We start from the raw sequence: 24066 nt of genomic DNA on the forward strand, positions 1-24066 counted from the left end.
ATGATCATATTGGTCCCTTCTGACCTATGAGTCTATGAGTCTATGAGTCCTGTCCTGAGAATTTTAATTTGGCTGAAGTTTAGAGTCTCTAGAATAGAACCATTTTTGGGGGTGTACATACAACAGTAAATGCGAGTGAACCAAATTTACATTTTGGATCCAGTTTTCAAAGTAGCATTGCAAAAGCTTGCAAGTATTATGCACACATCTTCTTGAAAATTTAGGCCTTAAAATCCAATTCACAGACTCGTAGCACACTTAGCAGTGATTGTAAAGAGAACCAGGGCTGGCAGTGGAAAAAGTGGAGATGGATCCAAGCAAGAATATATAGTCAGTAAGACTTAATAGGTAATTATAATGACTGCAACAATGAGAATTAGTTATCTAATCAAAGGGAATAAGTGGATTAGTAAAGGAATTTACAAGTAAATCAAGAAGGAAACAAAACAAAAAAGAAAACTGGCCAGTTAATAACTGGGATGAAATTGTTGACTCTAAGGCCTGGTCTACACTACGCGTTTAAACCGATTTAACGCTATACCCGTCCACACTACGAGGCCCTTTATATCGATATAAAGGGCTCTTTAAATCGGTTTCTGTACTCCTCCCCAACGAAAGGAGTAGTGCTAAAATCTATATTACCATATCAGATTAGGGTTAGTGTGGCTGCAAATCGATGGTATTGGCCTCCGGACGGTATCCCACATGCACCAACTGTGACCGTCTGGACAGCAATCTGACGCTCGGATGCAGTGGCCAGGGTAACAGGAAAGCCCTGCGAACTTTTCGAATTCATTCTGTTGGCCCAGCGTGGAGCTCTGATCAGCACGGTTGGCGATGCAGTCCAAATCAAATTGCGTCCAAGATGGACGCGTAAGGAGATACTGTCTGATCGCTGTATGGGGGACAAATCTGTTCTATCAGAGCTCCCTTACAGAAGACGAAAATGCCAAAGCATTTGAAAAAATTCCAGGGCTACACAGTGGCTGTGACAAGCGTTAACGGAAAGCCAAAGAATTCAAATGGAGGCTAGGAGGAGGGAGGGTATGAGGGACTCCACTATCCCACAGTCCACAGCAGTCTCCGAAAATATTGACATCTTGGCGAGCTCCCAAGCTTAGGTTCAAACACATTGTCCGCGTGGTTCGAGTTAGCGCTGACCAATTTACTCCTTCCCTGCCCACGTGAAGAAAATGGAAAGAAAGGCATTTCTTGACTTCTTTCATGGTCACTGTGTCTACTGATGCTGCGGGGAGACGCAGCTGTGGCAGTGAAGAGCTGATCCACTCCTCTCCCCTTCCCTGTGGCAGATGGGTGCAGTAGGACTGCTAACCGTCTTGTTTCAGCCTGTGAGTGCTCCTGGCTGGCTCAGGTAAGGCTGGCCGGGGCGCGGGGCAAAAATAGATTGATTCCCGGATCATTCCCAGTAGATGATATAGAACGTGTAAACCATCCTCATCATAGCGAAATTGAGGGCTGAGCATCCATCAGCCCTCTGCCCCTTTCCTGTGTAAAGAAAAGATTTGTACTGCCTGGCTATCATAGCAGTGGGAGGTTGCCTCCCCCTCATTTTATCTCACAAAAAAAAATCAAGTCACTGTTTTTCTGCATCTTTTATAACTTCATGACACAAATGAGGGACACTGCCACGGTAGCCGAAGGATTGGGGGAGGAAGGAAGCAACGGGTGGGTTGTGCAGGGCCTCCCCGTGAATGCATTTAGCTCATCATTTTGCGGATGACATAGCAGCAGCTGGCTCTCTATACACTGGATTCTCTAGTACACTTGCCCCATATTCTAGTACAGACTGACTCATTTTAGAAAAAAACCATAAAGGAGGATTGACTCGGATCATCCAGTTTTGCCTTTTGTGCCCCCGGCCACCTCAGCCAGGGCACCCGATGAATAGCAGCAACAGCACAGAACGCAGATAACCGGTCATCTTTTACTGCCAGTTTACAATGGCAGCAGACATACCGAATGACTGATAAGCGTCTCGCTATCATGGCAAAAGCAAATGATGTGCTTGTACGCTGCCATACGCCTCTGTCTTGCGCATCCAGTACACTACGGTCGACAGTAAAAAAAAAAAAAAAAAAAAAAAAAAAAAAAAAGCTGAACAGGCTCCATAGTTGCCGTGCTATGGCGTCTGCCAGGGCAATCCAGGGAAAAAGGGCGCGAAATGATTGTCTACCGTTGTTTTTCCGGAGGAAGGAATGACTGACGACATTTACCCAGAACCACCCGCGACAATGATTTTTGCCCCATCAGGCACTGGGATCTCAACTCAGAATTCCAAGGGGCGGGGGAGACTGCGGGAACTATGGGATAGCTACAGATTAGCTACCCACAGTGCAACGCTCCAGAAATTGACGCTAGCCTTGGACCATGGATGCACACCGCCGAATTAATGTGCTTAATGTGGCCGCGTGCACTCGACTTTATACAATCTGTTTTACAAAACCGGTTTATATAAAATCGGAATAATCCTGTAGTGTAGACTTACCCTAAGGTGGTTAAGATAATGGTTAAAACTAAAGGCTGACCTAATAGATATGATTAGCCTTTGGAAGGCAAAGACAGGAAGTAATGGAGTCACAGAAAACATAACTAATTATTTCTTTGTAAAAAGGCACAGAAAAACAGCCCTAGGAGCTGCTCTAATTTCTGCCAGGGTTCAAACTAGCCTCCAGAGAGAGAGAAGTCCACATTAAGTCTTTGCTGCAACTCCTCTGAGTCTGGGGCTTCTGTGATGAACCAGTCTAGCCTTTAGATGTTTGTAATGTGCATTTTCTATATTGCACAAAACCTTTGACATTCAAGACCAATCTTCTAGCTTGAATACTGAAGTGTTAGGAATTAGAGCGCCCACCTTACCAACTTCAGGTTCGTATTAAAGTATAATTTAATGAATCATTTCCTTGTCAGAAGCAGTTTTTGTTGATGGCCACAGCACTTTTAAATATTTGCCTTTACTTGTTACTATTTGCCTTTACTGACCGGTTGTGTTAACTCATATCTTTTACATGCTGAGTGCAGTTTTCGATCACTTCTTGCAATTAACCAGTGCTAGATGGTTCAAATAGTGCTAGAAAGATTTAATATACTTTTAGTTACTAAACCTGTAGTTTCCATATTAAGGTAGGACAGTTGCCTGATTTAATTTATAATTATAGACCTGCTAGAAAAAAATGCTCAAATTCACACTGTACATAGATACATTTACCCTGGCATATGCAGATGGAAAAACAAATGCACTTATTAGTCTCTGAACTTTTGATTTGGACTCTCTGCCCCCGCTCCCGCCCCCCACTTAGTGTTTGAAAAGTGCTAGTTTATCATTTAAATTACAACTTAACAAAATATGAAATCAATTTATTTTAAAACTACTTACTATACTATTATATACTGAGGCCACCTGTAGTAACATGTTTATTAAAATGCACAATTTGACTTGTTTGTGTTGTGTTCGATTTTAAACTGTTACGGTACTTGGCATGGCATAAGAACAAGATGTTTGAAGATATTTCCAGTTAAAATGACTTCATTGTCATATTTCATGTTAGCACATGGCGACAATCGGAATATTTGTACTGAACTTCCTCTTTGCCCATTAACCATGACTCATGGGGTGGGGCGGGGGGGTAATTTACTGCTAGCACTGAACATTACATTGATTTTTTTTTCTGCCCTCCTCCCCTACACCCCACCTCCCCTTCGTTCTTTGTGACCAGATGGAGAGATTGAAAAGAAATAGTAATCTTCTTGGTTTGCAGACCGTGGGCAACATGGAACAGCCATTCACTGTTAGTTCCTTGGTATGTATTACATTTTGATATTTAATGCTTTGGCATCCAGAGTTTCAAAAAAGCAGCAAACTATCTGACACCACCCACACTGGTTTAGTTGTGCTGACCGCCAGCTCAAGGGTTTTTCCAAGGTTCTAACCACCTTTCCTGCTACCTCCCTTATTCTCTGCCCAGCTGCCCCTTCGTATGGAGTGTAGCATGCTGGAATTTAAATATTTTTCTAAAATATTATATTGAATGCATTTGATTTGTTGGGTTTCTCCCTCTTTTAGTTACTGTGTACTTCCCCTAGGTGTGTGTTTGTATACACATTCTGAATTGAAAGACTGAAGCCTTTAAAATATAATAAGATGAAGCAGTTTCTCAGCAACAGTTTCATTCAGGAATGTAATCAAAATTGTTTTAAGTAACGGTATGAAAGAGAAAATGTATTAAACCTTTTAGAACATGAGTTTATGGCTTTTCTTGCTGGCTTCTCTTCCTGTCCTGTTAAATAGCTTTAGTTTATTCAGCTGTAAATGAATGCTTTAATCTGTAAAGTTAACACTGAAATGAACTTCTGGTGTGATCCTGCAAATTCTGACCGCTGTCATCACTTAGGCTACACCCAGTAGTAAACATTATATCCAGTGGTGCCTGCACTTGAAATTCTACAGCCACAGCGCTGCTGTAGCATTTCCAGTGTAGACACAACCTATGCCAACAGGAGGGCTTTTCCCCAAGAGGTGGTAGCTGGGTCAACAGAAGGGGAGGAGAAGAGGGGTAATGGCATAGCTACATCTCTTCAATTTGTGGATTTTTCATACCCTTAGGAGACGTAGCTGTGCCTGTGTAAGTTCCAAGTGTAGCTCAGGCCTAGGTAGAATACTTTAAATGTCTATAAAAATGGGACACTTTATGGGAATTCATATCTTGGGAAATCTAGGAAACTGCCAAATCAGGCTTATTCTTTTGTTTGTTTCACTCTGGTTAATTTAATTTTATCTTTATCTTGTTTCACAACTTTTGTGCTTTTAATATAATTTATTCATTGTTTTTAATGCTATTTAAGAAGCATGATAAAGTTTTTTCATTCTTACTAACATTCGTGGTTATTCGTGGTTATTTATTGATTGGATTTGATTTAATTAATTTATTGATTTAAATTTAAATTTCCCACAGAGTCTTGAAGAAGGTCATGTATGAATGGAGTCAGCTGTCCAAGGTGAAATGTAACCTGTGATGTGTTGCTTGTTTTTTAGAAAAAGTTAGCAGCTATGCCTGACCACACGGATGTTTCAGTGAGCCCAGAGGAGCGAGTACGTGCCTTAAGCAAGCTTGCATGTAACATCACAATCAATGAGGATATTACGCCCCGTCGTTACTTTAGATCTGGAGTAGAGATGGAGCGCATGGCATCTGTATATCTGGAGGAAGGAAACCTGGAGAATGCTTTTGTTCTTTATAATAAATTTATAACGTAAGGAATAATCTGTAGGTTTTTTTACCTTAATTATTCTAATGGATAGATTGATTTGGTAATTTCGCCCAGCGATCAAATAGACACAACAAGAGTGGCTTTTTACTCCCTCATTCTACTATTCTTCCACACAAAGACTAGACAGTCTGTCCCTGAATGAATAAGCCATTGCAAAGTGTCCTGTGCATACTTAGCATGTGATTTTTTTTCCAAAAGGTCATAACTCCATCAAATCAAAAGCAGATTTCACTAGAACACTCAGTTACTTCCTAACTGACAGCTAAGTCCACACCAGATTTAAACTTTCTATGCAGCCACTTAGGCTGTAGAGCTTTAAAAAAAGTTGACTATATAATAATGAGGGGGAATTTCCCTCACTTTGGTATCCTGTTTGTTTGTTCAGACATTGTTGTTGTTTTTAAACAAACACATGCAACTTTTGGGAACACGGAGGGCCAGGAAATTTCTAGACTGGAAGGTGAACTTTTCAGAAAGCTGTGGATGGCTGTAAACAGGGGTATCCAGTATGCATCCTACATGCACAATAGTGATTGATTCTGTCTGTGCTATATAATAATTTGTTTCACCTTATAGCACAGGTTGGTCCGGTTAAAAGTGAGCTGCAGTAGTGCATGTCAGTATGACATGCATGACTTCACATGAAGTCTCTACCGAGACTTCCTCTGTTGGCAGCCTTCTCTCCTACACCTTTGCCATGTTATCATTATTTGCATTGCAGTAGCTCGTGGAGGCTCCAATCCATGAACAAACATAGAATAAATGACATTCACTAGCCTGAAGATCTTAAATAAGACCTAACAAGTGTGTTCAGAGTGAAAGGGGGATGGAAGGACAAGAGTGATGCTGATAAGATCTGGTTACAAAGGCTAGCTAGTGCCCAGCATGGTGATTTCTGGTGCTATGTGTTAGGTAGTCCTGTTATTACCCATTGCTACTAAAGAACAAGGAAAGGTGCATCCAGCTACAGAAAATAATATAGTGGGGGTTAAGATTTGTGCTGTAATTTCAGTGACATGGTTTAAACCTGTGAAAGCATAGAAAACTACTATAAATCAAATTGGAATGCAGTGTTCAACATCTGTGATATGCAAAACTTGTTTTCCTCCCAACATAAAAGCTGTTGTGGATCTTCCTTTGGCTAATAAGGGGGAAAATGTGTGTGTTTAATTTTCTAGTTTATTTGTAGAAAAGCTGCCCAGTCACCGAGACTATCAGCAATGTGCAGTACCAGAAAAACAGGATATCATGAAGGTAGGTTTGCTTTTTCCTGGCATTTCTCAAATTGCTCTCTCGGTAACTGAATTGTTCTTTCCCCAGAACTAACAGATGCATTCGGAACCAACTCAGCCTACCAAGACTAAATTCTTATAACTAGCTCCATTAGCAGCAAAGTTTCATTTCAGTTTAGTCACTTGATCATTGCTGGGATTCTAATTGCAACTCCTAAAATGTGAATTAATTGGTAGCACTGAACAGAGCCAATAGTATATGGATTGTTTGACACTTAGTTAAATCTGTTTCTAAAGGATACGTATATTTTAAATACCTTAATTTAAAAGCATTTAGGATCCCATCCTGCTTCCATTTAAGTGTATGACCCTTGACTTCAGTAGAAACTAGCTTGACCTCTGAATGCCGGAGGGACATTTGGAATTATTAGTGAACTGTATATTATCTGCTTAACGTGCTGATAAGCCAAAGTATTTTCTGCTTTCTTTAACACTAAAATATGTACTCCATTTCCTTTTAATTTTTTCCCCAGTCTCTACAGTACTATATTGGTTTCATCATTGCTTTAATTAATGGATGATTTTTTTAATTAGTTCCCTCCTTAGTTTAAAACACCTGAAATTATCCATTAATATTCACTGAAATATGGAAAACTGTCTCTTGTAGCAGAAACCTTGTGCCACATGCTGCCATTGCACAGTGCATTCCAAGTGATTCCAGAAGGGGGCAATGCACTGATTTGTATATACTCAGATTCATCTGGCAAAATGCTGCACTGATGTTAAATTTTCCAGTTTGTTTGAATTATTAAACACCCCAATAATTATGGGTCCAAGCTATTGAACTCAATAGAAGTACTTGTGTGAATAAAACTAAGCAAGTATATATAAAGTGCCATGTAATTGAGGTCTATCTTTGTAAGTTTAATACATTTAATAACGTTCCTTTTGAGGCTTGGTCCACATAATTTTCTTCCAATTCTTATTCTGCCTTGGGGCTTGAGTCAGAAAAGCATTCAGGAGAGGTGACTAAGCATGTGCTTCAATTCTGTTAATCATGGGATTAAGTACATTCTTAAGTACTTTAAATTAAGGTCTTGAAACATGTAATATCAAAGACCCCATTCTTGTGGTGAACTCTCCACAAGCAGAACCCTATATCTGAGTGGAGTCCCATCTCGGCTCATCCCAGACAGCTCGTTGCAGGATCTGGGCCAAAGCTAATCTGAAACCTAGAAACAAATTTCACCTGAGCCAGTAATGCCGTTTGTCAAATGTCATTTGTGCCTCAGACTGGTTGGAAAAGTGATTTTCCTTTTCTATAAGAAATCTGTTGGTCAGATCTCAGTTGGTGTAAACTGGCATAGCTTCAGTGCACTGTGCCACTTGATAACAGGTATGGACATGGCCTTATATATTTGACATGCCTGTAATTAGTATTTTTAACTTTGTTTTGAAATGACTGACTTTTTAAATCTGCCTTCCAGCTGGTTTTCCCTCCCAGCTAATTCTTTGTTTTTGTTTCGAAGGCAGGAAATCAGTTTAAGTTTGTTTTTTTTTATTTCTCCTCCCCTTTCCCCCTACCCCTAAACCTAAAAGAAACTGAAAGAGGTTGCGTTTCCAAGGACAGATGAATTGAAGAAGGATATTTTAAAGAAATATAATGCAGAATACCAAGAATATATGCAAGACAAAGTAAGTCTTATCTGAATTCACATTTAATTTTTAAAGCATTATTCATATGAATGTTTACATATTTAATCAGATAGTTATAAATATTACGTAATTAAAATTCAAATAAAAAAGCAGTTGTATGAGCAAAACCTCAAAATTTTACAATTGTTTATACGCTATTAGAAACTGCGTCTTTTAAACTTCTAATAAAGCAGTTTATTTGAAAATAAGTGATGTATATGTGTGGTTATTTAGAAACAAATGTGTAAATATTTTAGTATTTACTTAATAGAAATGCTTAATGTCTGGCTGGCTTTATCTATTGTAGAAAAAGGCTCTATTGCAGTTTGGTACAGTTTGGTTAATACTATTTTATTTGATAAAGTCAGATACTGTACTAATGAGTATTTGAATCGGCTCCTTTTCCCTGAAGAAAAAGCAAAATTAGACCACAACACAATTAGAATTCCCCTGAACTCTGACATCCATCAAGGCATTAGGAAAGGTACAGAGTTAGGCTAGGTTCTGGTCAACTCGTGAGTGTGTTTAAGTAACTATTAAGGGCTGATAGTCATATTCCCACTTTGTGTAATAAAGTCACTGAGAGTAGGATTTGTAGTTCAAAATCTTGTAATGGAAAGAGGTAGGGGAAGTATGGAACACTGTTCTTTCTCCTATAATGTTTCTCCTGGAATTTGGAACAAGAATCCAAGTTCCCATTTATGATTTGTTTGTGAGGTTTTATTTTGTTTTGTTTGTTGGTTATTGATTAAGTATCTATATTTTAACTTGTTTCTGAAAGTTTGTGTTGCTGTCTCTTTAACAGAAGTGGAGAAGGAATGTTGGAACATGAAGGTTCCCTGCAGTTTGTGGAATAACAGTTGGTGTTGGGGAGCTGGGGGCAGATGCGAGTACAGTGAGGACCTGCATGACCGAGACAGAACAATAAGTAGTGTGGAAAAATCCATACAATGCAAGGTTAAGGACTGATCTCCATTGAAAACTTACATTGGCATAGCTCCACACCCCCAAGAGGCATAGCTATGATGACTTATCACCTGGTCTATACAGTACTAGTCAATGGAAGAATTCTTCCTTCAACGTAGCAACTGCCTCTCGGGGAGGTTGATTAACTTCAACGATGGGAGAATCCTCCTTTCATTGTAGTGAGGGTCTGTGCAGTGGTTTCAGTGTAGTCATACCCTAGGTTTCATGGAAGCAACCCAAAGGAAATTGAAGTGAAGAATGGAAAAGGGCAGGAGAAGGTGCCAGAGAGAGAACTGTGGTGTGAAATCCACCTGAAGATAAATGTGTCCTTGATGATAAAGGCTTGTTTGTGCCTCTTCCCTTTACCCCCCCACCCCATTCAAAACTGACTTTTTTTAGACTAATTATTTCTGCTAAAATATAAGTGGGTCAATGGCAAATACTATTAATACTGAGGTAAAATGCATAATGTATCAGAAGTGTGCAGAATGGCTGATCTCTGGCCTCTATCCCTAAGTACATCACGTTTATTATTTTAGAGCACTTCTGTGGGCACAATTGTATTGAGCTGTGTGGCTAACGTATTCCAGACAGTGTCATTATTGTCTGATAATAACTAGTTAATCAGTTTGCTTTCCCCTCACCATTTTGTGACACTTTTAACATTGTCGAAAGGACCTGACCACTTTATTTACATATGTTGTAGAACAAATGTAAAGCTGAATTCTTAAAGAAACTGGAGCAGCAGAGGTTGATAGAAGCAGAAAAGAAGAGAATTGCACAGATGCGACAACAGCAACTGGAAACAGAGCAGTTTCAGTTCTTTGAAGATCAGCTTAAGAAGCAAGAACTAGCCCGAGATCAGAAAATTAAAGAGAATATGGTTATGTCTGAGCAGATTGATGGAAGTGTGTTGTCTTGCATTTCTATGCGTCAGAATAACTCCATATCTACTGCATTTTCTGAGAAAGCCAGTAAAAGTGATGCCTCTGTTTCTGCTAGACAGTCTCCTCCAGTAAACCAGGCCTTAAAGCCAGCAGCCACTTTAAGCACTGTTCAGAGTAAGTGTTCAGTTGGGCTGTAATGCTCCTCTTCCTCTCCTAACATACTGTATGATATCGACCTGCATGTGTTTATTTCATTGTAGCTTTCTCTGACATGGAGGACCAAATGTTCCTGGAATATGTGTGTGTCTGTGCATTACCCTTTGTTTTCTCACCTAAAATGGATACGTACATCTGAGATTACCCATTTCACACCTACAAGTTCAAATAGCTAGGCCTGCAGACATCAGGCCCAATTGCTGTAGGAGCAGGAGCAGGTCCACTGTGGTTGCATTTTTAGAGTTCTGAAAATTTGGACCAGGAAGTAGTGCTTGTTCACTGCCTTAGTGAATGCAAGCCAGTTAACATTTTGTATTCTTTGATGTACATCTAATAGAAGAAAGATCATGCTCTGTAAAGCTCTATATTATTCTGAACCAAAATTTCTTTGTGGCAAGTATGGCATTCCCTATGTAAGTCAGTTCAGTTGTTCTTTAACTGTGTAAACCTGTTACCTTAGAAAATTTTGCACTGAAGACTAAATTATGAATGCCCTTTCTCCTTGTTTATTAGATCAAGTGGCTGAAGCACTCCGAGGTGTAGTTTTACCCACAGATCTTTGTCACAAATTTCTGCTGCTAGCGGAGGCAAATACAGTAAGAGGAATAGAGACATGTGGAATTCTCTGTGGAAAACTGGTACAGTTGAACCTTCACATTTGTATGGGGAAGGCACTTTCGATAGTACTGTATTTTCCTGTAATGAACTGATACCAAAGCAAACGCAGATCTGAAGTGTAAAGGATAGTCTACGCTACCGTGCTACATTGGCATAGCTGCATCGATGCAACTGCACTGCTGTAGCACGTCTGGTGAAGATACATTGTGTTGATGGGAGAGCACTCTCCCATCGGCATAATTACTCCCCCTCAACGAGAGGTGGAATCTGTGTTGGTAGGAGAGTGTCACTCAGGTGGGTGGCTTTTTTCACATTCCTGAGTGACATAACAACATTGGCTTAAGCAGTAGTAGAGACAAGCCCTCCATGTGTAATGTAATTAACTTTATAAAATAATCTTACAAATCCATAAGATTATTTTATTGAATTGTGGTCTGCTGTTTCCATTATTACAGACCTACTTATTCTTAAGTTTCCATAGTTATTGTGGTCACCTACTGTTGGTAAGCTGTACAATTAACCTCCACTACAGGATTTTTCAAGAACATTCCCTGGTATTCATCAAACAAAATGAGGTTTAGTTACAGGAAAACTGGATATTAAAAATGTTAGAAGCTATTGGTGCGTGTTACCAAATTCTTAAAAAAAGATCCACCACTGTCAGCAAATAAAACAAAAATCACTGCTGTTTGTTTTTGCCTATATCCTAGATAACGTTTAGTGGTCAATTAGCTAACTTTGCAGCAGTGCTTAATTATCAGATTGCTCCCAGAGCAAGAGGGATAGCACCACTGATGCTGACGCACAGACAGGCAAGTACAAAGAAGTTCAAGGTGCATTAGACACACATAAAACCCAAGAAAAATAAAAACAGGGAAGCATGTTGGGTTTCCAAGCTTCAAAGGAAGTAATCATATTTTTAACTCTCTTGCTTTCATTCTTAACAGACATCATCTCTCCTTTTAACATTTTTCTGTGTATACACATTCCAGATATGTTTGTTGCTTCTCTGTCTATTGCTGTGATGAAATGCAGGCCAGATCCTTAGCTGGTGTAAACTGGCATAGTTTAATTAAACTCAGTGGAGCTACTGCAACTTATAGCAGCTGAGGATCTGACCCTTTTTCTCCTTCGATTCATGTTTGGCATTTGTTCATTAGAAGACCATTAATTCAAGTCATCTTCCTACCATGTGTTTTACAGACACATAATGAATTTACTATTACCCATGTAATAGTGCCAAAGCAGTCTGCAGGACCGGATTATTGCGACATGGAGAATGTGGAAGAATTATTCAGCGTTCAGGATCAACACAATCTCCTCACTTTGGGGTGGATCCATGTATGTATGCCTTGTGGATGTTGACTTCTCTGTATAGGCTAGATAGGATATACAGAACCAGCACTGGAAACTCCAGTTTAAAGAAATAATTTGCATGATTTAAACTAATTTTTTCTGTCAGTTTTTGTGCTGGTGACATGATTTGACATAAATGTCATCCACTGATACAAGCTATTCTTTATTTCTAGGAAGCTATAAAGTGCTTCTTTGATACAGTGGGCCCAGTTTTGCCTGTGCAACTTCTATTTAAGACAATAGGAGCTGTCTGTCTATTGTCAGAATTTGGCCCAAATTCTGTCTTACGTACACCTCATTCAATACCATTTACATGTATGACATGTATCCGCAAAAGGAAAAGAGACAGAGACTTCATAAAGTCCACGAGGACTTTGCTATTGATTTTTATATGGAATTCACTCAGCTGCTACGGTGACGGACAGCCATTTAAAATCCTAATGTGTACAAGATAGAATTCTGTGCAGAATTTGGCCCATTTGTGTTAGATACACTCTGTTTCTACAACCATTACCTGCAGGTTTTCCAACTGTTTCTAAAACCATTACCTGCAGGTTTTCCAACTGCAGAGTTTGGATCAAGTAGTTTTGAGCATTGTGAGTTTATTCCAGGCACCGTGAGAAGAAGAGTTGTGAAATAAATATTAAGAAGCAGAGTACTTGACTGAGTATGTTACATATTTTTTTTAAAAAATCAGTAGTGAAGATTTTTTTTAAGACAGCAAACATGACAAAAAGAAACCTGCATGCAAAAGAAACTTGAGGCTCTGTTTTGTTAGAATCTCTCTTAGATTTTTTTTTTTGTATTGCAAATTTGGCTAATCTTGTAGTCCATGAAATATAAAATGAAACATTAAGCATAAATATCTGTGGAAATGAGTAAATCAACTCAAAAGTGAACTTCCAAGACTTAGTACATTAATGACTAAGATCATAAATGGTGAAGTAATGCCTGACCTCTTTGGAGTTCAGGGGCCTGATTCTGATCTCACCTATACCGCTGTAAATCAGGAATAGCTCTTCTGAAAGCCAGAGCATCTGAGAGCAGAAGTGCACCCCAGATGTATAAATCACCAATTTGTATATCTACTCTGGAATTTTTTGACTATACTTTTTTTGTTATTGGAAAATGCTGAATTGTCAAAACTGAAACTTCTTGGAGAATGGTCAGTTCTGATGAATTTCCGATTTTGAAAAAAAATTTAAATCAAAGTTTTATGAAGTTTTTGAAACATCGCACTTTGACTTTTTCTAAGAAAAGTTCAAATTTTCCTTTTGGAGTAACTTTTTGTTTAAAATTTTTTATTTATAGTGTAAAATTGTTAAATGGAAACAAAACATTTTGAAATATTAAAACAAAATATTTCAATTGAATTGAACTGAATAATTTTAATGAGTTTCAGGTCTTAAACATTTTTGAGATTTCAATTTTTGGTCCTGATTTGGTCAGGATTTTTTTTTATTTTTTTTAACTTGAAAATTTTCATGGGACATGAAAATGGTTTACTGGGGCCACCCAGCTCTGTCAATTTCATATTAAATCCATGTTTGCATTGGAACCAGAGACAGTGATGTAATGTGAACATCATGTAAAATTTCAACCTGCTTCATGCTTCCATTTTCTTATAAGTGTTGATTCACTTTTTACCTTCTAATGACAGTTCCTTTCAATTATGTTCTAATTTTTACTTTCTACTTGATGTGGTTGGTGTATGATCCCACTTACAGGGATTTTGGACAATTAATTTAAGTCCTTTGCTCTCTGTCTGCCATCTTGTTATATTCACACATGCCTTTTCAATCTAGATTTGTTTCCTTTCATAAGAACATTAGTTTGATAATCAGAAGAGTTTAAAATTGTTTTTGTATGCCTTCATACACATAGTATTAGGGATTTACTCCTGACACTGTAGCATTTAGCTTTGGATTGCTGAGTCATTCATGAAAATTATTCTCAGAGGTGTGTTGTGCCATGGAAAAGTTAAGGATTAGTAGCAAATAATAGAAACTGAATCTAGGGAAAATGCTAGCACTTTCTCTTGTTACAAAATCCTGTTTCTTCTTGAATGGATTTTTGACCTTGACTTGACTAAGAAATACTTTCACTATGCAGAGCTTTCCCTTTCTTTTTGTAGACGCATCCAACACAAACTGCATTCTTATCCAGTGTTGATCTTCATACTCATTGTTCTTATCAGCTAATGTTACCAGAGGCTATTGCAATTGTTTGTTCACCAAAACATAATGAGTGAGTTCTGTTTTTTCTAAGTAATGTTTAGCTGTCTCTCCCAGCCTGCTATCTCAAAACTAGATCACCTGCAAAACAGCATCTGAATGTCAACTAAGGTGAAGGAGATAAAAAGGTTGTGGTTTTTTTCCTTGTGTTCAAAACTGATCTAGGCTTGCATTCCAGTGAGCCTGTGTGTGCAATGTTATTTGACTTCACTTTATTTAATTTTAAAATTCTGTAAATGTTGATGCTCCACTCCACTTGGTAGGTGTGACTGCATTTGACTGTGGTAGTTCTAGACTTCATGGATCTCCTTGTCAGGTGTCTCACAGAATCCAAACTGCACTCTCCTTAGTGAAGAAGGTGGATGGTGTAGGTTTTTTAGCTTGTTAATGAAAAACAGTGAAGTGATGGGACGTTAGAGATAAGTCACACTTTATATTAAAGTTCAGTTTTACCAATGGTTTATAAAGTACAAATAAATTACTCAAAGCTGTTTAAAGTACATTTTTTACAGGCCAAATTTGTAAAGGTATGTTAGCATTGCTTCTCTCGGCCTTACAAGGCCTAAGGTCTGGATTCACATGGGGCTTAGGCATTGCAATGCTGAGTGTTGCAACGTGTAACTCCATGGTACCTGACCCCCTAGTGGAATTGACACACCCAAGTTGGATATCCAGGCTCCTCGGGGGGCAAATTAGGCATTAAGAAAGGGATTCTCAGAAGCCAGAAAACTGAACTGGGAGCCACCTAAGACACCCAGGAGTGAAATACAAAAGAAAGGGCAGGGCCCAGATCCACCTGCAGCTGGCCTGTGCCGGCAGGGCTTGGGCTAAGAGGCTGTTTAAGTACAGTGTAGATGTTTGAGCTCAGGCTTCAGCCCAGGCTCTGGGACTTTCCTACCTCACAGGTTCCTAGAGCCTGGGCTGTAGCCTGAGCCTGAACTTCTACACCACAGTTAAACAGCCCCTTAGCCAAAGCTCCAGGAGCCTGAGTCATCTGCCAGAGGCTAGCCACAAGTGGCTAATTGCAGAGTATATGTGCTCTTGGGTGCCAGAGGTCCTGTCTGTGCTTCAGCTTCACAGGCTTGACCCCTCTCCTGGAGTTAGATGCCCAAGAGTAATGAACCTTCCTTCCCTCGCTGATGATAGTTCATACCCAGGGGTTAGGGCATTCACTTGGAAAGTGGGAGACCTGTTTTCTAATCTCTGCTCTGCCTGATGTGGAGTAGGTCTCCCATGTTCCAAGTGCATATCCTAACCAAGTTATTTGGTATTCCAGGTCTCCTTTAGAGGCAGCATGAGTGCAAGAGACTGAGACTATATATCCCAATGATAGGGCACACACCTGGGATTTTGGTCAGTCAGTTTCAAGTCCATGCTCCAATAAATATGTAATTATTTATACAAAGTGTAACCTCTCCAACAGGAGCCATTGAGTGATACTTGCCTCAGAATAACATGAAGTTTAGGGCCCTCACTTCTGAGGTGGTAGAGCTGGGTTCAAGTTCCTGCTCCAAATCAGGCAGAGTGGGGATTGCAACCTGGGTCTCCCACATCTCAGGGGAGTAACCTAACCTCTGGGCTATGGGGCATTCTGGGGCACCTGTGTATGCCAGCAAACCCTGAAATTTCCTGGCTGTCTTTTGTGCAGGTTGAGTATATTGTAGCACACCTTCTGAATCGGGCCTTGCAAGTGAGATAGGCAGGAGAACACCTAGTTTGAGAATCCCACCAGCCAGGGCTTATGCATGAGCAGCTTGTGAGCTGTGGGTGGCTTCAGGATTTAGGAGGCTTGGCACGTGCCCACCAGCAGAAATGAAGGTGCCTTCAGGTCAGTGGTGGTTTTGTGAATGACAGTGGCACCTAAATGTTGAACTTAGGTACTTAACTTCCTCTATACGCACATATGTCCCCCTTGTGAATCTAACCCTTAGGAAATGCTGAGTGGAGTAATGCCTACATGCTTCTAAAGATGGCTATATGGAGCAGGTCAATAAATTGCTTGTAATCATGGCTTTTAAACATCTATAATACCTTCTACTGCTATGCTTTAACATCTATTGCATGTCTTACTCATGTCTGTAACATTGATTAATCTGTTATTAACCCTTTATAAACAATTTATAAATAGAATCTTAAAGTGTGACCATGATAAAAAAAATCACATGTATGTAATCACTAGCAGTGCAGTTTTACCCAGGAGCTGCATGTTATCTTAACTCATCGTGGCTAAAGGAATACAACCAGCATACACATTCTGTCTCCACATACCCACTATATGTGGCAAAGGTATAGCTCTCTGGAACTGCTGTGCAAAATTGCCCCTTACAAAAAGCATTGCTGGCTATGATGGCTCCTGCGGTCTAGAAGTGGCAGTAACAACCTGGAACATGGCTGTGCCATGACCTGGGTAGTGGGGGGTAGGCAGGATTCTGTTTCTCCCCCTTTCCCTGCCCCTCCAGTATATGTAGTAGGGCCGATCTGCATGGGCTTTGGGCAGGGGATAAGAATTGGTCTTTCATTATTCTCCTCAGACTTAACAAAAGTAATAGTCTAAAGCAGAAGTTTGTACATCAAATGTGAAATGATGGGCCCAAAGCCTTGTGTAACAATGTTTCTAACTCAGTACTCAAAGGAGTACTCATGTACCCACTCATGTGAGGTAGGAACTAATCATTGAGTAAGAGTTTATATAGGACCAGCCCCTCCACTTGTATTTCTGATGTTCTATTTTTTATTCAGTTTTAGGAACATTAATCAAAGTGAATTGATTTGTAGTCAGGTGGCTCTTTGTTCTTCTGTAGAATTTCTTTTTTATTAGTAATAAAGACTCAAAGCAGAGTATAGGTCAGCTGTATCTGGCAGGATATTTTCTACATCATAGACTCATAGCTTTTAATGCCAGAAAGGACCATTTTATTATCTTATCTGATTTCCTGTACATCAGAGACCATTAAATTTCACCCACTTGCTCTGTATTGAACCCAGTAACTTGTGTTTGACTGACTGACTAATGCTTGTTTGAACCAAGTTCTTTTAATGCTACAAACCTTAAGTCAGTTTTGTTCTTTGCTTTCCAGTACTGGGATCTTCAGACTTACTGATGCTGGCATGCTTGAAGTTTCTGCTTGTAAAAAGAAGGGGTTTCACCCACATACTAAGGAGCCTAGACTATTTCATGTAGGTATATTACTTTAAAAATATTCTTAACATATTCAAAAAAAAATAATCAAAGATGTGATTGTTGTAATCATCTAATCTGACTTCCTGTATAATATAGGCCATAGCACTTCCCAGAATTGATTCCTGTTTGAACCAGAGCTTATCTTCTAGAAAAATATCAGTCCCTTAAAATTCTCACCAGTGGCTGTGCTGCAAGCAGAAGTTATACCAGCATTAGGTTGGGTTTCTCTATATTTTCCCTTTGATATCTTTGGCCATGTGTAATTCATGGTCCTTTCCTAACTGACAGGTGCATTCCTGATGCCTCCTTCTAAGAGACATTCATGCCTGACATTTGCTTCTGTCACTTGTAAAAGTGATGTTTGTTTATGTTAAATAGAATTGTGCTAAAATGTAAGTAGAGAACTTAAATTTAGGCTTGAAGATAATGAGGCCTGGTAAATTGTGGGTGAAATAAAGTGATATAGCTCAGAGGTAAGTAAGACATAACCACAGGTCATGTTGTAAACATGTTTGGTTCTAACTGATTTTAACAAAAGTTTTAGATGTAATGTGAATGTTTTGGAAGCATATTATCTACAGTGATAGTTATTGGAATGGCATTTATGCAGATGTTAATTAAAGATACTGTTTCATATTAAATAGCCCATGAGAGAATAGAAAGTATTTTAATTATGATAGTAGAAATATAGATATGGTAAAAAGCAGGTTTAATGCTAATTAATTAAGTGATTATAAAAAAGGATAGCACACTAACTTTTAAACTAGCGCACTCATTTACCATCATCGTACGGTTAATGGAAGGATTATACACCCATTCTTCTTATCCAGGGACTGATCGCCTGTGGATGAACTCTTTCATCTTGGAATGTGAATATAACTGCAGCGTATAGTTTCATCGTAATTCCTGTTTGCTTTAACCAACTATTCTATTTTAAATAAAGTCTTTCATTCTGTGACTCACAGTTCCCCACTAAACTAATTTATCTGTAACCACAGCAGAGAGCCAAACCTAAAGAAATTAATTTGGTTATTGAGATTATGTCTATGTAAAATGTAAAACAAAGGTTACACTTCTTATCACTACTTGAGAGGCAGTAACCAGTAAATGTTATGAACAGCTTTCTGACTAACTTGAGAAATATAATATCAGCCAGAAAAGAAGCTTTCCCACATTAGTATGTCTGAGTGCTCCCTAAGCATGGAAAATATACTTCTGTTGTCCTTCTTAACAGCTGGGCAGTAGTCCTGTGCCAAGAGGAAAGGGCCAGAGAATTCCCACAGAAGTTTTCCATGACCACTTAAAGAGATTTTTTTCCTAACAAAGAATCACAACTGGCTTCCCCAGCTGTGAAGTCCTATAAGCCTGCAGAGCTAACAGCCACCATGAAGGATAATTTTCTCTATTGAATCTCTGCTTCGCTTCACCCTTTCCACCAGCCTCTCAGAGCCCATTCCAATCACCACAAAGTAGTTCTCCAGTTAGTTGGGTGGTCAAAGGTTCTAGTGTGCTCTTTACATGGCTAAAGGGTTTATAATGAGAATCTGTGCCTGAACAATTAAATAGTCATTAATGATTATCAGAAATGTCATTCCGTTGTTTGAAATAAAGGCAATATTCCTTCTCTTGGCAGAGTTCCCAAATATGGAAACAGGTCTATTGGAGTGTTAGCCAGAATTGATAAATAAGAGCACAGACTTACTGCACTTATAGGTATAGCCTCTCCCTTGGGGAGTGGAAGTGGAATACAAATGCTGGAACTCAAGCCCTAGTTTCCTTTGGGGTGGGATTTTCAAAAGTTGACCATGAGTTTAACTCTGCCCATGTTGACGTTAATCGCAGTTTTCCCATTAATTCCCATCAGACCAAAGTTGGGCGAATGCTGAACACTTTTGAAAATCCCACCCCAGGTTGTTTTGGCACTTGTTACACTGGCTCTTGCTACTGAACATTACAACCATGTTTTGAAGAGGCAATCCCAGGGTACATAGCTCACTACCTTCTCTGTACAAGGCACCAAGTACACAGCTGGTATCACAAAGCATGGAACTATTACATTTCCCATCAGAGACCAATGTAGCTCACCCTGTCATCTTATAAATTGTCTTTCAGTGTTACAAGTCTGTCCTGTGTTTCAAATCTCTGTCTTCCATTGTGGGTGTCTCTGCTGACACCTTAGACTTCTCTTTTGACTCACAAGTATTAAAGCTGGTGTATAACATTATCAAATCCTCCTGTCAAGCTGCCTGGAGTGGTTCAGGAGCATGAGTACCAACCCCAGGACAAACTGTTCAGAAGCAGGGCACACATCAGAAATCGGTTGTGAGTTCTATACTTAGATTTCACCAGGCAAAGATCAAGTGTGACTGCTTCAGGCCTTAAAGTGGAATCACAGACGGTCGCTTTGGGTACTCCAGTCTATCCTGCCACTCCGGTAAGCTTTCCTTTGTGAGAGATGGTCCCTTACCCCAAAAATAACAACATTCAGGTTACCCCAAGTCAACTGCACTAATGATCCTATGCCAAAGACAATGCGTGTAGCCAATTCTATAATAAATTAACCGAATTCTTATTAACTAGGAAAAAAGAAATTTTTTTACAAGGTTAAGGCAGGTAAACATACACACATAAATGAGTTAAGTCTTAGGTTCCAGAAGGATATGAAAAGCTGCTGTAAGCTATGTCCTTTAGGGCTAATCCAGGCCAACCACTGGGCCACTTTTGCTTACATTAAAAAACTTTGCCCTTCATAGTTCAAGCAGAATCAAGATAATTTCTTCTTGACAGGGGTTTTATTCCCCTTCCCAGGAATTCAAGCTGATGGGCTGTGCTCGTGCATGCCTCCTGTTCATGTGCGTGGAGGGGAGCAATCCACAATCTCTAGTCCACCGATGTTGCACAATGGATCAGCTGGTGTCTATGGGGCCGCCTTTTGCGGGACAGAAGATGACACCTCTTGTGATGAACTAGTATTTCACACTTGATCGTGCTTCTTTTCTGCCTATAGGGGTTTGCAGTTCGATTGCAATTGCTTCTATAGTTACAAAGCAAACATTTAAATATTACCTTAAACATGGACTACAGATATTGTTTGAGATGAATGCAGGCAGCAACTTATGGGCATTTCATAGAGCCTAACACATTTTTTTAAAAATCTACACATTTTAACAATACTAACACACGGGTGAGCAAGACTGCTTTCCTGCTATGCATTTGTCAGTGTTCAGTGAGACCTATGGGGCCCTGGCATGAGCTGGCACCTAGTCTGCCAGCGTCACACTCTCGTGAACCAGAACATAATGGCAATGTTTTGAAGCCAGTTTATGGCTAGCAGTGTTTGGCTGTTTCCAAACATATTCAATCATTTAGGGCTAGATTACATCTTTAAGCACAATCATGAGTGAACCGGAGGGGGTAAGAGGAAACTCCAGAGGTATTTTACCTCAAATACCCTCGAAAGGCACAGGTCCGGCTCCGCTTCCCCCATCGGAGTACAAATGGCAGCTGACCTTATATCAGCTGAAAATTCTGACACATCTTAAACTAGCTCAGTTTGGCTGGCTGGTGCATTACTGGGGCAGGAGTATAGACTCTGCCCACCTGTCCCAGATAAGGAATAGTGGGCATCCAGCTCCCCCTTTTCTCTGCATATCCAGTCGAGCTATAGGCAGCCTAGTCAGATACATAACTGAGAGCGCAAGAGTGATAGCCTGTGTAAAAAATCTAACCCTTCAGCACTATTCTCGTTAAAGAACACATGGCCACTTTTGCAGCTATAATCACTTTTCTGTTAAACTTTCAGTCCATGCTTGCAAAGTTAACCCTGTACATGTTAACAGGCAAACCTGGGAGCCAAAGAAACTTGTGCCTATATAAAATAGGCTCAAAACTTAAGAGGAAGCCCAAACCACATGTTTCATTGGAGTCCAGCCCAGTTTGGTAATGTACAAAAGTGGCTGCCATCTAATGGGTGCTTGTGGCCTGTATGAAATGGTTTGTGGGTTTTAGGTCTGTGGATACAGCAAGCCTCCAAAACCATACTGACAACACTGGTTGGCACCCTTATTAGCAGTCTCAGCAAAGACATCACGGTGAATACAACTAACATCAGAACTACCCATTTTGCCATGGTGGTAGAGCTGGTCAGGGGTGAGGCACATTGGCAGAGCCATATGAAAGAACTTGCAGTGCCACTGCCAGTGGTTTACTATTCTATTGCTAAATGGAGAGTGTTGATATCCAGGCTGTTACTCAGCACCTTAGAAAGTACTGGGAACACTGAAGTAACTTTTTTATAGCTGTTATCAAGAAGAAAGCAGAAAGAACATACAGTATATGGAATAGCTCTTTTATGGTTTAGTTTGGTTTTGGCTGGACCTGGTGCGCATGCAATTTTGTCTGACATTCAAATGATATATTACCTTCATTGGCTGCTGTCAGTGAATAATGGGTTGATTTCTTTTACAGACCTGTAAACATGTAGTTGGGACAGAAACAAAAATAATTGTGCTGGATCTGAGGTGTTGCTGATGGAAGACAAATGGCCTACCAAACAGATGCCCCAAGTAGAAAAATGGCTGCCGGATTTTCCAGTGATGTTTTTCAGCAATTACTGATGTATTATATTTATACATTTTAGATTTAATGGTTTGATATTTATTGCTCTTGCCATTTTTCAAGTTTTGTTGTTCTGTCAAGACAGAGTTCATAGTGAATTAAAACAAAAGCTGTACGTGTATCTGAATAATATGATACAACAATAAAATGAGCTTCAAACAACACTGGTAAAACATGTACAGTGCTGCTGAGATCAAGGTCCTTGTCATCAGCTATTTTCTGTGCAACAGCTTTTTCAGCAATGGTGTTCTATAACCCTGGCCTTCCACAGGCAGTCTGACAAACACATTCAGCTGATGTATGCAACTCCTGTGGTCTAGGGGTTGACTAGGTCAGATGTACTCCAGTAGTTGACAAAGCATAGTCATCTGGGCCTGTTGAGCATCCCCCACTGACTTTTGAGACAGCTAAGAGATGGGTCTAGGGGTTGAAGTTAGGAAGGAGAATACAAAATAATGTGCTCCTCTCAGAGTCCTACTCAGAATAATCTGCTCCTCTTAGAGTCCTACTCAGGAGCTGTTCTGAGAATTGAGATGGCCCTACCCCTTCCACCATGCCTCCTACTAACATTTATATTCCAGTACCATGTAAAGGCCAACCACGTTGGAGCCTATCATGGGAAAATTGGCCCCTTTCGGGGCAGTCATGGCCCGGTCTGCCCGTGACTGCCTTTTGCTGACCCATCTGGGAGTCACTGATTCCCAGATGGGTTAATTATTAGAAAACAAGCACCTGGATCTAATAAAGGTTACCCAAGCTCAGTTAGAGGGAGATTCCCAAGGAAACAAGAGCCTCCTGTGAAGAGAAGCTCTTATGAGGGTAGAGCTGGGAGCATAGAGAGTGAGTTCCTGTTGGCGGAGGATATGGCTACAGTGTCATAAACAACCTGGGGCTGACCCATTGGAGCTGATTGGGGCTGTGTAGTGGGGCGGATTGCCCCACTCCTTGGGAGAGTGGGCTGGGGCAGGCCAGGGAGCCTGCGCAGCCCAGGAGCCAATTAGAAAAGGGCTTGTTTTGAGCCAATCGGGGCCCAGCTCAGAGGTATATAAAGGCTGCCCAGAGCAGGAGCAGTCAGTCTGTCCCAGGCCTTTGAAGGGAGAAGGTCAGTCTCCAGGGGGGAGACTAGCACCGCAGACAGCGCAGCGCAGGGCAGGCTCAGGGAGGTTAGGAGCTCTAGCCCCAGCCGCCAGGCTGCAGGCCTTGAGAGAAAGGGCCTAGCGGGTGCAAGGGGCCATAGGGGAAGCGGCCCAGAGAAACAGACAGAGGAGGAAAAGGAGGAGGACAGCAAGGCTAACGCAAGAGGGTCCCTGGGTCGGGACCCAGAGTAGAGGGTGGGCCTGGGTCCCTGCCCCCGCTTCCTCCTTGCAGTACATCCAGTCACTGGCCATTATGGACCACGCCAGTTCCCTGCCGAGAGGGATTAGACTTAGAGGGTGGGTGGTTGCAAGTGAAGGCTTGACTGGAGGACTGCTGACGCTCGATCCCCAGAAGGGGATGCAGATGGACTGAGGGGCACTGCCGGAGGGCAGTGTCCTCGAAGAGGACGCCGCTGAGCAGGGAGCAACGCGGGTCCAGAGACGCCAACAGAGGGCAGAATAACAGACGGGACACCACCAGGAGGGGGTGCTCCACTGGAAATGAGCTAATTCCCAGAAGTGACCAGTAGGAGGCGCCAGGTGGTGAGTCCCGACCCGTTACAGGCTAGGAGTGTAAAATTTCAAGGTAGATGGGCTCATGCTGGAGACTTGGCTCTGGGGCTCTCCGCCATAGTAGGGTCC

The 24066-nt window shown here is 40.6% G+C and overlaps 1 protein-coding gene across 1 annotated transcript in view; it reads left to right on the plus strand.

Annotated features, from left to right (window-relative positions):
• STAMBPL1 (STAM binding protein like 1) overlaps nucleotides 1-22450 on the plus strand; it is a 39992-nt gene extending 17542 nt beyond the window's left edge. The window contains 10 exon segments of the mRNA XM_032770310.2: nucleotides 3735-3818; nucleotides 5051-5268; nucleotides 6465-6540; nucleotides 8118-8213; nucleotides 9886-10240; nucleotides 10796-10920; nucleotides 12104-12241; nucleotides 14391-14503; nucleotides 17568-17667; nucleotides 22139-22450. Coding sequence (XP_032626201.2) covers nucleotides 3735-3818; nucleotides 5051-5268; nucleotides 6465-6540; nucleotides 8118-8213; nucleotides 9886-10240; nucleotides 10796-10920; nucleotides 12104-12241; nucleotides 14391-14503; nucleotides 17568-17667; nucleotides 22139-22201 — 1368 coding nt within the window. The 3' untranslated portion in view covers nucleotides 22202-22450.
• Nucleotides 22451-24066: the final 1616 nt, after the last annotated feature.

The sequence above is a fragment of the Chelonoidis abingdonii genome, chromosome 15 (genome assembly GCF_003597395.2).
Source record: "Chelonoidis abingdonii isolate Lonesome George chromosome 15, CheloAbing_2.0, whole genome shotgun sequence".
Taxonomy (NCBI): domain Eukaryota; kingdom Metazoa; phylum Chordata; order Testudines; family Testudinidae; genus Chelonoidis; species Chelonoidis abingdonii.